The 14,834-nt window shown below is 42.9% G+C and overlaps 1 protein-coding gene across 3 annotated transcripts in view; it reads right to left on the reverse strand.

Moving 5' to 3' along the window:
• The window catches only part of pcgf3 (polycomb group ring finger 3), a 63,697-nt gene that overhangs the window by 2,444 nt on the left and 46,419 nt on the right, over positions 1-14,834 (reverse strand). For all 3 annotated transcript variants that reach the window (XM_078261311.1, XM_078261313.1, XM_078261312.1), the window contains exons 5-8: positions 14,642-14,697; positions 14,213-14,320; positions 5,767-5,855; positions 920-1,057 (exon numbers count right to left, since the gene is read on the reverse strand). In XM_078261311.1, coding sequence (XP_078117437.1) covers positions 920-1,057; positions 5,767-5,855; positions 14,213-14,320; positions 14,642-14,697 — 391 coding nt within the window. The remainder of the gene's footprint in view (positions 1-919; positions 1,058-5,766; positions 5,856-14,212; positions 14,321-14,641; positions 14,698-14,834) is intronic.

Raw genomic sequence — 14,834 nt, forward strand, 5'->3', positions numbered from 1 at the left:
TCATTTGTCAATAGAAAGGACAACAATGGCTGTTGGAGAGCGGCCGTCCTCGCCAAAGATGTGCTATGGAAGCCGCCGATATGATGGAGCCTACCCACTCATCTCTGTGACAGCCAGTAAAAAATGAGACCAATAGAAGACACGAAGGCGTCTGATGATTATTCACGGCGCTCTAAAAAAATCCATCTGTCAAATTATCGCCCACTCCCCCCCCCCCCCTGCTGCTCTGAACGGGGTGGTTTAAAAAAGTAAATAGAAAAATCACCACATCTACATATCATAAGGGCTCGTTTCCTGCTAAATATAACAAACACAAAAAGGTTGTGTATGAATCAGTGCAGAAAGGAATAATTAACAAACCTTTATGTAATTTCTTGTGATTAACTAAACTTTCTTCCAAACAAGTTTAAACAAACGCCAAGAATAAAAACAAAAAGGCTTGTTCCAAATTGCTACAAATCAGTTTTTGTCAGGCTTTAATGAGCGCAGTTGATTTTATCAACATGCAGAGGAATTAAAGATGACTTGAGAACCATAGAAGCCATAGGTGCACCCATTTTGTCACAAAATGCTGTAAAATTCATTTGGGTGACTCTAATGCTATCACACCACCCAGTCAAGATTCTTTGATTAAGAATAATTCATAAACTGAGGTGATTCTCTGATATTAAAAACTTTTCTTTTCCTTTTGTGAAAAAAAAGACCAATGTAAAAACTTCGAAATGCACTGTGCAGCCTGAACTTTTCAACAGTCTGGCAGGTGTTGCTCGCCGTTCAAAGCATTGGAACAACAATAAAACATTGTGTTGCTTTAGCTTGTGATCTTTGTGGTCTTATACCTTCACTACAGCTACAATTGGCATGCTGTGACAGACCTAGCAATGGCTTCCTGTCCCGTTACGTGTTATTTTTCCTGTACCTCATTAAATGACGTCAGGTTAAGCTTTTTGGCGATGAACTTCTTGAGGTGGAGGACTGTGGCTTGTGCTGAACAGCGGATCCACTTGCGCTTCAGACCTCGGAGCTTGCTGCTGTTGCACTCCAAGCAGATGCTGACCTGTTGGGAGGAAACACAAGCAGAGAGCAGACGCTGAACATGCTTCCGTGGGAAACAAAAGCCCCTACAGTCTGCACCAAATAGAATAGAAAGTTGTCAATGTACAGAATCCAGCAAAATAAGGAGTGCTACTCCTGACCAGCGCAATGAAAAGACACAGGAGAACAAAAACGAAACAACTTCAGCAAACAAACATTCACAGCCGACAACACAGCTTTTCAAACAATAACTAAAATAAATAAATAAATACAATGTAACTTTGTACTAGAATAAATAATTATTGCTCCATCATTAGAAGTAAGTATTGCACAAGATCCAGTAGGTTTGTGGCCGGGTTAGCTCAGCTGGTAGAGCAGGCGCACATATATAGAGGTTTACTCCTCGAAGCAGCGGCCGCGGGTTCAGCTCCGACCTGCGGCCCTTTGCTGCATGTCATTCCCCCCCCTCTCTCTCCCCTTTCACGTCTTCATCTGTCTTGTGGAAATAAAGGCCTAAAATGCCCCCAAAAAATAATCTTAAAAAAATAAAAATAAAGATCCAGTAGGTTTGCCCTCAAAAGACATTTAGAATCATTCAATGCTTGTTGGAGTTAGGTCTGCTTATGGCTCAGGGAAAGAAACTGTTCTTAAGTCCGGTGGTCTGTGCTTTGATGCTCTGTAGCGCCAAGTGCAACATGTGGTGCCCATGATGGTTAGAGACGTGAAAACAAAAATGAGTTGCTACAAAGCTAATTAAGACTATCAGCTCCTCACAACTCTCTCTGGATTTCTCAGTATGGCTGTGTTCAGGAGCGGCCCCACATTATCGCTAGCTTGGCTGTAGACTTTTTAGTCTCGTTTGAAACCAAAAAGTGGGAAAAGGCAAGAGCAGTGCTTCTGTATTTTATGATTGTTGATTTCATAATAACGTTTAATATGTTTATGTATGCACCGACAACCGGGGTCAAATTTCTGGTAAGTGCTACTTATTTGGCAATAAATCCTATTCTGATTTCAAAATTTTAGCGTGCAGCTCAATATGAGAGATGACGTATATATCTGCATTTGAAATACTTGGAATACAGTAGTCTGCTGTCCAAAAAAAAAAAGGCCCAGAGAGTCACTGATTACCGCTAATCTTTCATGAAAACAGACTGAAGGATTATAAAAGTGTTATGATAGCTGGTTAGTTCAGCCTGGCACTGGTGTGATTGTACCGCACGTCCCACTGAACCAGTATTGTCTGTTTGTGTTTTGCTTATTGGCTCTTTTCATGTGATCAAGCATCTCCACCTTTGGCCCGTGCTCTTGTTTTTTCTCTTGGGGGGGACACGGTAGGTGGTTTTGGCAGTCGATGGTTGCAGGAGTCAGAATGCATTACTGCCACTGAGCTCCTGCCCCCGCACACATCAGAAGACAGAAGAGGACAGAAGCCTTGTATTTCTTCATTTGGAGGTGTCCTTCTGTCACACTCCCTCTGTCTGTTATTGTCTCTCTATTGAAACAGGAAAAACTAACATTATCCTGGTCTCTGCTTATACTTGGAAATCATCTATTTTGTTCTATAAGCAAAGAGCAACACTGTAATATATCTGCTTTCCAGTGGCGCTGGCAATGAGAGAGGCTCGTAATGTGGAATAAAAGCCTCGGTGGTGATCTGGACTCCACAGCGGCTCACCGGCAGTTTTATTACATTACAGTACATTAGTGACGTATTTACGGAGCCAAAGAGTCCTGCTGCATCTATACACACTCACAGATGGAAATGATGCAACAGTGAGGCATTTCAAGAAAATATCATACACGCATTTGTTGGTGTCACGCAGAGAAAGCGTAGCACTATTTTACGGGCTCATTACCGAGTCCTGCAGAGGTCTGAGGCAATATGTCTGTTGTTCTTCTTAAGTCCCTGTGTATAGTTGCGTATAAAAGAAAAGCTTGAGTCTCTCTGTGTGAGTCTCTGTGTGAGGTTTGAGTTCAGACCGCTGGAAAAAGAAATCGGGCATTGAGAATTCAGGGCTCGATTAATAATTTAGTTCTACAATTTAGTAGACTCTTTAAGCCCAAAATAGCTGTGATTTACACACCGTTTTCCGCAGAGATCTTGTCAGAATTTGATGTGACCTTGTCCTGACATTTCATCCCTCATCTGAAAATATGAACCCCTGAAACTCCACTACTTCATGCTAACAAAGTAGGTTTCTTTTTTGGTGTCAGTGTTTTCATTAGCTTTCTCTGGCACTACCTCACGCCCCAAGGTTGCACTCTGAAAGGGCGTCCAGAAGACAGCGGGGAAGTGTTCTGGAAGTTGGCCATGCGTGCAGGTTCGCCTGCTGGTTTTTACACCTGAGTGGCTTCTACATCCTCACTGACATCATGATGGAGGGGGGGGCATTCTTTTTGATTGCAACTGGTGCTTCGGTCCCTCTGGACCATCTTGTTTAGCATTTGCCAATCTTCCAACAGTTCATTATGGCATTCTCTGCTTTCTACAATCTGGGCCGGTTACATTCTGGGAAATAAAGGGGCTTCAAATGACCTTTACTGCATTAAAGTAATGATCTCAGGGATTTCCTTTTAAATAAATGTCTGTGAAGTCACTATCTATCGTCGAACTGAGGTGACACGATGGCGATTGAGCCTGTGGCCCACTGATGAGAGCCCTTGCGTTACGTGGTATTATGAACTGTATCTGTGGCGACATTCCCAGGAAAAAAATCACAAGCGCTACACAGTTAGTGATGCGCACCCAGCAGTGGTTGTTCCGCCAGAGAGGGTAGGCGGAGCTAACGCGAGAGATTGCTCTTCATCACTTGTGTGTGAAGCGGTGTACTGTATTTACGGCCTCTGCTAGCGTTGCGACGCTGTTTGAATCTCTGGGAAGTGAGATCCAAAACTACGTCTGTGTCTGTTCTGACACACTCACCTTCTTAATGTTCACCGCTTACTCCTCCTAACTCAAATGATCCCTCACTCCAACGTCCTATCATTATTTCCTTTTTTAATATCGGTAATGGACAGAAAGGATTTGCCTTGTGTTTACATTCGGCATGCATGGGGACTTTCTCTCTCTCAGTCCTGCAAATCTTTTATCTTGTATTCTTCGGCTCTTTCCCTCCCTTCCTCCCCCCCCCGCTCCCTCCCTTCTCCTCCTCCTCCTCTCACTGACATCTGACATGACTGCATTCAGCTCACACAGACTGCCGTATTAGCTATTCTGAACGCATCCTGCACCGCTGCAATATCCAAAGGGCAAAATCTCTGCCTTCATCGGGGCAGCCTGCTTTCCCCACACGGCAGTAAAGAGCTGGTTGAGGAGATGACCGGCTAGCTTTAAAAACAATCTGCCAGTCAGGTTTCTATCCTCTTAAAAACAATGAATAAAATGATGTAAAAAAAATAGCTTCTGTCCGGCACAACAATAACTCCGCTCTCTCTGCATTATTAATATCATTCTGCAGGGCAAGGGAATGTGCCAGAATACAAATGAAATCAAGAAAAGCCCATTTCCATTTTAAACGGGTTCAGTGGATGGCAGTGGTGTGGCGCTGTGGTGTCTGTCACTAAGTGGATCTATACAAATCAAACAGCCACACCGCCAAAGACAAAAGAATCCAGTAATTGTAAAACAGCCTGGCTCACATGGGGGCCACTTTTATAAAAGGCAATAATTGATGTGCAGGCTTTAAAAAGGCAACTCTACCCACAATTATCACCAACCGTATTTTTGTCCCGTAGAGCTTTTGTTCCCGAGAGACTGCTTTGTAACCTACAATTATTTTATCCAATTTGCTTCTTCTAATCTCTGCTAAAACAAAGCAATGTGTACTGCCTCCCAAATTTCCAATAAAAATGCTTTATTGTTGAAGGGCCGGTTCTCCTAAATTACACTAAAAAATATATTCACACTTACCTTTTGCGGTATTTAGCATGCAGATTATTTTGGTTTTATGTATTCATGTTTTAAAATATCTGACTCTGATATTTCTGCCTCCATAAGATTAAAATTAAGGATGGGATACTGTTTGTGGTGTTTACAGCATTGAAAAATGATGTCAAAAACATTCAACACCAATTACTTTTCAGAAACAACAGCCCTGTTATTCAGAATAATCCTTAGACCTCCCTGTCAAAAGGTTCTTTTATTCAAATTTTTTGCAAAAGTTAAGCCAGGTTAAACTTTGTCTGATTTCTGAAAGTCATTTATTTCTAATTTAGGCGAACCAAGCCTTTAAAGGAGACATATTATGCTCATTTTCTGGTTCATACTTGTATTTTGTGTTTCTACTAGAACATGTTTGCATTGCATTTGCATTATTTTTCTCATACTGTCTGAATATACCTGTATTCACCTGCTCTCTGAAACGCTCCGTTTTAGTGCCTGTCTCTTTAAGAGCCCAGTCTGCTCTGATTGGCTTGTAGGAAATACAAGTATACAGGGCACCTTTACAGAGCTAGTTCTTAAGCCATGGGTGGAAAATCTTAGATGGGGGAGCGGTATATTCTATTGAGCCAGCATGTGACACAGGGAAGGAAGCCAAATCTAAGTGGTTTGTTGAATCCCTTGTTTTCTGATTAAGGCAGCCCACAAAAAACGGACTGGGTTGTCTTATTTCACAGTTTATGGGTTGGTAGGCACTCCAGAAAAAGTGAGTTGTTCATGATATGTCCATTTTAAGAGCGGAGATGAGAAGCATAGATTGTTTTTTCAATCAGTGAAAGAGGGCTTACCTGCTCGTCGCTTCGGTGATAGTCGTTGTCCTCTTCTGGTTTCTCCTCTCCTGCCTCCTTATTGGCCGTCTCCTCGGATTTTGTATCGCCTGTGCAGAGAACCAACGGGAGGAAGAGCGTTGAGCTGCCATGTTGTAAATTTTGAATACAAATTCATATTCGCTGCCAAGAGTAGAGCACAGTAACAGATCTAAACATGCACATATACGCGGTAAAAACAAAAACAAACTGATCCCAAACAATGGGGTCTTTAGTGTATGGTTCAAGGACACTACTTTGTCCCGGTTTACGTTCTAGTCAGTCCCATGACCGAGCAGCATGTTTCTCTCATCACGCTCATTAACTTAAGTCAAGACGCTTGAGCTTAATTGACGTCCATGGTGACCCAAGACTTGTCGGGGGAAACGGCTGTTTGTCTCTCTGCAGTATTTAAACAGCCTGGGCCTGTTAAAGCGTAAAAACTCCCCTCCTGCAGAGTTCCATTCGTAAGGAAATTACATGTCCGAGGGTGTCAAAGCATCCTTTATGCGACGCATCCGCTCTCTGGGCACGTCTCTAATACAGGGCAACTTCTAACCAGAAAAAAACCCGGTCATTCTCCACACCGATTAGCCTACAGGAGGGCTGGCATCAGCTCTACCTTAATAGAGTTTGTCTGGTTTTGCCTTTTGTGCCTTTTTTTTCTCAAGAAAATGGAGCCAGATATGGAAGGACATTAGAGAGAGAGAGAGAGAGAGAGAGAGAGAGAGAGAGAGAGAGAGAGAGAGAGAGAGAGAGAGAGAGAGAGAGAAGCAATCTCTGAACATATGGTAAAATAGGAAGAAAGAGATTTCTCACACTTTGCGCTACTGAGGGTAATGTGTTCAGAGTGCTGCAAGACAAGAAAGGTACTGTTGAACAATACACCACACAGAGCTTTTGGTTTGGAGCTGGAAGAAGCCTGACTGATGCAGTACACCTCGATTTGACTGTATTAACGGAATGTATGTGAACAGCTGAATGGAGAAACGTTTATCAAAGGGGAAATGATTTAAAAGAAAATAAGGTTGTATACATTTTATAAAGGTGTTCCTCAATCTGAAAGTACCTTTCACCATTCCCTCCAGAGAGTAACACCGTAAATGTTGATGGACAGATAGTAACAGCACAAGAGCAGTAAAATCAACAGCATCAGATACAAAACTATGTCTTCTACAGAAACCCAGTCCACCAAACTGGTGGATAAAAGTGACACTGGGACCCAACTATATACAGTATAAACCTAACTGCTTACAGGGCCAACGATTTTATTGTCGTTACGGTCAACTTTAACTTTAAGTGGCAGCAAGGGCATCAAATTAAACCAGTGACATCTGCAGTAACCTTGTAGGATAAATGGTTTTTAAATGAAGGAATTGTGTTATGGGATTAAAAACTATATGTTTAACACAGCTAGAATAAAATTGGAGAAACCTGACAAGTACAAGTGCACAACAGAGACGACTTCAGATGGGAAAGGTAATAGTGTAGCAGCTGTTCAGAGGAATGAAAGGCCACACCATTACTTCTTGTGGTGCATCTGGGGCTGCAACTAACACTTACTATCATTAACAATTCATATTAGAATTACTTTCTCGAATAATTGATGTAATTAAAAAAAAAATGCTAATCACAAATCACACAACCCCACTGCAGCGAACTTAAATAGCTTGCTTTGTCTGAGCAACACGGCACAAGTCAAAGATATTCAATGATATACAACAGAGAAATCACCAAACACGAGATGATTACGTCCATGTGTGCAGACCCCCGATGTAGTACAGTATCCTCACCGTATCTGCATCCGTTTTACAACTCTATCTGGTCCTTTATGTTTCTAGAGCTTAAGCGACTAATCGATATTGTAGAAAAGTACTAAAATCAAGTAAGTCTTAGTATTTGAGTTTTCCACAGTGTTATGCAGAGCCGGCCCAATGCATAAGTGAACTAAGCGGCTGCTTAGGGCCCCGTAGCTACAAGCGCTTGAAATGCCCCTCAAGAGAGCTTGAAACAAAGCCGGTCGGCCCATAAGCAAGTTGCATAAGCTCCCGAAAAATTGTGCAAGGGCTGCACCAATTTTTTCCCCCAGAATGGCAAAGGCACAACCCATCCTCCTCTCCCTCTGATTGGCTAGGGTTTGGTTAGGTTTAGGCAAGAGGAGTTGGCTTGGTTAGGGTAAGAATGTCCTGGTAAGCCAATCAGAGGTAAAGTAAGGCAGAGGAGGGCGGTGCCCTTGTCATCCTGGGTAAAATATGCTCTCCTTCGCCTCGTGTGTCAATAGTGTGTCCTCAATGTTTACAACTTCAATGAGAGGATGAAACGGAACTATGCGGTCATGAAAAGAAGAAAAAGACACAACATGACAACGTTAGGTTTATATATATATATATATTATATATTTAAATATATTTATTATTATTTATTTATTATTATTTATTTATTATTATATATATATATATATATATATATATATATATATATATATATATGTTGCTGTAATACTCTAGTAGTATTGCATTTTTTTAGATATGAAAGTCAAAGTTGCAGTGCTGTGACAAAATTGCTGCACAGATAGGCATTGCTTTTCTGTAACCTTAAAAGACAAAGAAATTCAGTCTATTCTTCCTGGATTCAGTGGATGTAATAACAGTGTGTGTGTGTGTGTGTGTGTGTGTGTGTGTGTGTGTGTGTGTGTGTGTGTGTGTGTGTGTGTGTGTGTGTGTACGTGGACAGTTTACTTCAGCTCAGGCTGTAGATGGGATTGCGTTCACACCTCTGTGACCATTTTCCATTCAGGCCAACTGTCACCAATTCCACTGGGTATTACCGGGAGAGGTCTAGGCTTGCTCTGATGTCTCTGTGATTGTTGTCTCCAGTCGGCCTCACTGATTGCTTATCATGAGGGGCTCCCTCTTATTGTCTCACCTTCAAACAACCCTGGAGTATCTCAGTGACTCTACACAGAGATGGAGACCCTGTTTGTGTTTGAGGAAATGGAATGATTGCTCGAGTCTGGGGGATTTTAAGACTTTCTTTCTGTCTCACGCAGGGATCTCTAACATACAATCAAATCACAAAGCCATGTAGAATGACAGCATCAAGTAAAGCTACATTGGGAATAAGATGGAGTAAACTAGCCGTGTGTGGGAGTTTATATTGCCATGAAGGCGAAAAGTGCACTCAGCAGACTCATCAAAGCACCATGTCCCTCCATTTTCTTGGGTTAAGTGTTCAGGAAACCAGGGAATTTAGAGAAATGAGTCTGTTCTGTGTTGGTGGAAACGTTGCAGGTGTCAAGTAGTGCTGGGAAGAAAAGTAATTGTGTACGTACTTAAAAGCAAAGTGAATACAGCTTAGACTTATGTGTGATGTTTCAAACGCTGTGATGTTATCGGTTAATGTCACAGTGCTATTATTGGTGGACTGACAGATCGATGGTGCATACCATGTGTGTTTTTCTGTCCATTTGTAACATCTTAGGAACCCTCCACTCCTATTATTTGACTGATTGAAGTGGGCATTCACACAGCCTGCATCGGCTGTCAGATGGTGCGGCAAAAACACAGGTGTTTCCATTCATTTTGAATCGGGGTAGTGTGTTTAGGCTGCGGCGAGGGGTGGCGGGGTTTGCCACAGTGGGGAACCGCAAAAAAAACGCAGCGGGCCTGCGGCAAAAAGTTTAGCCTGATTCAACTTTTGGAGAAACGCAACCCCACGTCACGCTGTGGTGGCCAATCATGTATTCGGCGATCAGACTTGTCAGTCGGTTTTAAGGGGTTGTGAGAATCCCATACAGTAAACAGGAAACATCACTGCCTCTATCACTGCCACAAGAAAGTTTTAACACACGAAACAAAAGCACTGAACGGTCACGGAGTTTGTGTAAAAGCTGAATGTTTGCCAAACAACAAAGCACAGTCGATCTGTCTCGCTCGTCTCTTTTCTTTCGGTCTTTTTGGTTACACTTTACTTGAAGGTATCTACATAAGAGTGACATGACACTGTCATGAACGTGTCATAAACATTATAAACATGTCAGAAACGTTTAAGACATAACACTTCTTTTAGTAAGTGCCATTCGGTTTTTGTCATGACAAGTTAGGGTTAGAGTGTGTGACAGTGTCATGTCACTCTTATGTAGATACCTTCAAGTAAAGTGTTACCGTCTTTTTCCGTGATGCTGCCTTCAAGTGTGGTCGGAAACGTTACAAACAGTAGTTGTGGAATATAAAGTCTACTTGTGCTGCATTAGGGGGGTTAAAGAACACAACATGTTGCACACAAATGGGCCATTTTATTGACACTTCCCCCGAAGCACAACCCTGCAGCAAATCGCTGGATGGCCACTTCCCTGTCTGAACGCAGCCTAGGCCTTAAAGGTGCCTCTGAAAAGATTTGTTTTACCTTGTTCCCTGTTGAGTACCAACAGATAATGAATTCTTACTAAGCTTAAAGTAAGGTTGTTTGTTTTCTGTTCTTAAAAAAAACCCAAATGTTGGCATTTCTCTGCACCGGAGCCTAACTCCGATACATTTATTGGACTTAACGTAAACAGCATTAATATTTCTGGTCCTGAATTCAGCTCTGGGGAATTAGAAGTGCTGCTCTGTCTTGCGTGGTTATTAATGTGCCAGAAGCAGATTTATTTAACTGCGCTGGTTAGAGAGGGCCCAGGAGAAAGTTTCTGTTTCTGAGGGATTCTGGTTAAATGAGACTTTAATCAGATATAACGCAGTTCAGCCCGGCTGGCAGGGGCAACATTAAGAGAGTGCCCACTGTCATTAGTGTAGTGTGATCTCTGCTTTACCACTTTCTTAAATAAGAGCTAATGAGGAGCATCCCTTTTTTAAGACTGGAGAGTAAAATGAGAAGTAAACAAGCCAGAGTCTGGCTATGTGTTTACTGCAAAAAGTTACTTTAAACCCCATGTAGGCATGCTGGATATACAACCTATCACTATGGCCTGCATGAAGCAATTAAAAAGATGTCTTTAGCCTTTGGATTTAAGAGACAGCATAGGTCACAAGATCTCCGTCAATTTTAACACGTCTGACAACTGGGTTAGCAGCATTTCCAAATGTCTCCATTTTAGGGGCTCAGAAACGCCAGAGTAGTGTGGACGCAAGGCAAAAATGTAGCAAAAGTTCCTTGTTTTCAAATGAAAATGTAGTACTGTAGATGTAGCTTTATGGCTTTTTTCCATTAAATGGTACCTGCTCGACTCGCCTCTACTCACCTTTTTTGGTTTTCCATTACGAAAAAAAGGTCCCTGGTACCTGCTAACGGGGACTTTTTTTTAGTACCACCTCCGTCCAGGTTCCAGGCGAACTGAGGCGATACCAAAAGGTGACGTGAAAACCTGCAGACTACTGATTGGTCGGCGAGAATCTTCACTAATCACTGCGTCATCATTGCCTGCGACAGACGGGGGGGTCCTGAACAAACCATCCATTTAAATAGTTTAGCCAGCGGTGGTTTTTTTGCTGCCTCCAGCTTCTTTTGAAACAAAATTTGTCTTCTGGCTGTGGCAACAGCCACATGCCGAGAGTCAAAAACAACACACCTTCGACGTTCTGTGTGTGTGTTGCGTTAGGTCACGGTAGTTTCCTGCGGCGTCGCTATGACGACCAGCCATGGTCACCTCACGCATGAGGTAGTACTAATTTTGCAATGGAAAATGGCGGACGGGTCACCGCGGCCGAGCCAAGCCGGGCTGAGCCGAGCCGATACTAGCAGTCGGTAAGCGCCATTAGTCCCTGAATTATGAGGAGGAACTTTGTACTGAAGTGATGGTACCACATGGTACCTCATTAGCTTCAGCTTAACTTTGAAAGATGTTTTAGAACACCATGGATTGCTGATGTTGACCGCCATTTATTAGAGTGGACTGTAGGGTTGGCATGACAAGCAGGAGGGGTCACTGCAACTCTGAACACTTCCTGCCACCTCCCTTCAAAATACAATGCACTTCAGAAAATCACAACCTATGCTTCAATATGGGAATCCATGTCTTTGAAGGTTTTATAGAGTATTTATTCAGCCGTAAGGTAAAAATGATGGCACTTTCAAGAACCATGCAACACTTCACGGACATTTTCCCTCAGTGTTTTCTTAATCTCTTAGAGTGTCTTCAGACTTGGGTCAAATTATTCAGTCGGGACAGTGTCTTTACTCTACTGCTGCTACTTTGGTACATCTACCATGATAAAACCAAAGAAATCCAGAGGTGTCTGAGTGGGTGGCATCATTGTTCTTGTGTGTAAAAAGTAAAAAAGAAAATATATATATGTATGTCACTACCCAAAGCTAGACGCGTCAAATGTTTGTTTTAGCACACTGAACGGAAATGGTGGTGAAATGCAATCAGGGTTTTGGGTTTCTAGTTCTGTTGCTGTATGTGCAAATGATCCTTAAAATGTGTTTGTGTACAAACATGTATGTGTTTGTGTGTGTGTCTGCATGTATCATAGCTAAAACTGGCTTCAAACGACAGGGTACAGGAAGCCGGAGAGCAGTTAAACTTTTCATTTGAGCCTTAATTACTAAAATCAGAGAGGAGGATTAAGGGAGCGATTATGCCTGCCGGCATGACAGCCCTCTGGCCACACATTTACGCCAGCCTTGGGAAGCGAGCTGATACAGAAACGCCGTCATGCACAACAAGCGGGCCAGGGACTCCTTCTGATTGGCTAAACTGCATTCATTTCTACCGCTTAATGGCTCCCGCTGTTACTTGTGGTCTTGCTTCTAATGCGACTCATTACGAGTTGGGGGCTTCATTTCTTATATAGCAAGAAACTCACGCTGCCGATGTGACAACGGTTCCTTGAAACACATTTTAGCAGATTTGTGACTAAACATTTCACCAGTCCAAAATGTAAAAATGAGCCATTTTTCCACAGGCACAGTTTGGCCCACTTTAATCAAGCTGTGCCGAGCCGTAAAAAAACATGCCTCTGGCCTCCCATCCTGCTTGGTCTTTCAGACACCAGCTTTCTTTACCTTGCTGGGCCATCCTATAGAAAACACTAAAACAGCACAGTGCCTCAATGTAGCCCTACCCCTATTAAAAAATGTCATTGTTGTTTGAGTTAAAGTAAAAGGGTTGAGCGTTAAAATGTCTATAATATATCTATAAATCAAACCCTACGCTGTCTACCCCTTAATCCTTTGCATTAGATATAAACCAAAACTAACATTGGTGTATGGTTAGCACACAGACATGTGTGTCCTACTATGTGTTTGTTTATTAAACTGTGTTTATCTCAGGCAATTGCTAATTATTTCGTAAATCAGTGTTTCTCAACCGGGGTGGTACAGCCCCCCAGGGGGCGTTCAGAGGATGACGGGGTGCGCTGGAAGCAATATTGTGGAAAGGGGGGCGTTGAGGCGCCTTTGGGGGGGGGGCATTTGTTTTAAGGCGAGTTTACACCAAAGGTTCACCACGATATGAGTTTACACTTTAAACTACTTGCAAAAAACAGTGGCCTGCAACATTAAAACCTGCCAGTTTATGTCACTGCGACTGGACGAGACGGTGTATCATAACTCTTCTTCTCTTTAGTGTTTCGTTAGGCTTTGTGTGGTGCAGCTCCGTGCTGCCTTCATGGGAACGGGACGTCAGAGTATCATCTTATATAAACTCCGTACTGCAGCGTTATCAATCGGTCTTGTTGTGAACTTTTTCCCCCAGCATATTTCCTTGGATTAGGATGGCACCAAGATCTTGGTTGCAGCTGTCACCGTGGTCCTGCTTCATTACACCCTGCTACGCTCTGCGGTGCCCTGCTGCGTCCTGCTGAACCTGCTACGTCCAGCCATGCCCTGCTGTGCCACACTACATACTGTAACGCCCTGCTATGACATGAACGACTACGACTACCATTTTCTTTATTGTGACTAGTATTGCCACTGTTCATCCCATCCCCAACCGGCACCGTCATACACCGCCTACCAAGAGCCTGGGTCTGGCCGAGGTTTCTTCCTAAAAAAGGGACCTGGATAATGGATAGGGGGGCGCTAGTCCCGAAAAGGTTGAGAACCACTGTTGTAAATCTTCCACCACTTGGAAGTTCTTTCTTCTTTTTTTGTTGGTTTGTTTGTTTGATCACCTCAGCCAAGTTGACTCCCACTGATATTTGGAGGACCTTCAACACATAACTAATATCACATAATAAAAAGGTAAACAACACCTTTGGGCATGCTGTGGCTCCCATGTCTGTTACATACTGCCTTAAAGTCATGTTGACGGGGGAAAACAATTAAATCAAGCTACTAAAGCCGCCATGGGCAGTTCATGGATTCACAAAGGAGCTGCCCTCACTAAAACAATTTGCGTATTAACAAGATGGAGCCGAGACAGAATCTCTGTGAATCCTCTGAGTGTTTATGAAAGCAGCCGAAGGAGGGTGTGCGGGGAGGACCGTACCATTGCGTTGATCTAGATGAGTCTTCATGTTGCAAAGCTCTCCTTTAATGTCTCCAGGCACCTCCATCCCCAACTTCTGATAGAACTCCCGCTGCTTCTTTATCTCCGCTGTAGGGGGCAGAAAGAGAGGAAAATTAGAGAGGACGGTGTTTTTCTCTCAACATCCTTGCTGTCACTGGGGGGGTCCAATGGGGTGTGTGTGTGTGTGTGTGTGTGTGTGTGTGTGTGTGTGTGCGTGTGTGTGTGTGTGTGCGTTTGTGTGTGCTGTAACCTGCTTCATGAGGTCGTCCAAGCCCAGCAATGACAGCAAGAATATTTTATTAAAATGGGTTTGTTTTATAGCGATGCCAAGCCAATTTGTGAACACTAGTTACTAGTTGGATCTCTTGTGGGTTGCATCCATAAAGAGAGGCGATACACGACACTTACCCTCTTGAAGTCCCGGTACCAACTTGTAGACAATGTCTTGCATTGTTCTGTCATGGCTGAAAAGAACAAGAAATGGATTAGTTACCTTATTAGTTTATGAGAAATACTATTCTGAATTTTACACCCAAGGATATAAACCACACATCTGAAATATCTGAAAAGTTATACTCTTGGTACTTCATTGTGAGGGTCC

Source organism: Sander vitreus, chromosome 10, assembly GCF_031162955.1.
Source record: "Sander vitreus isolate 19-12246 chromosome 10, sanVit1, whole genome shotgun sequence".
Classification (NCBI taxonomy): Eukaryota; Metazoa; Chordata; class Actinopteri; order Perciformes; family Percidae; genus Sander; species Sander vitreus.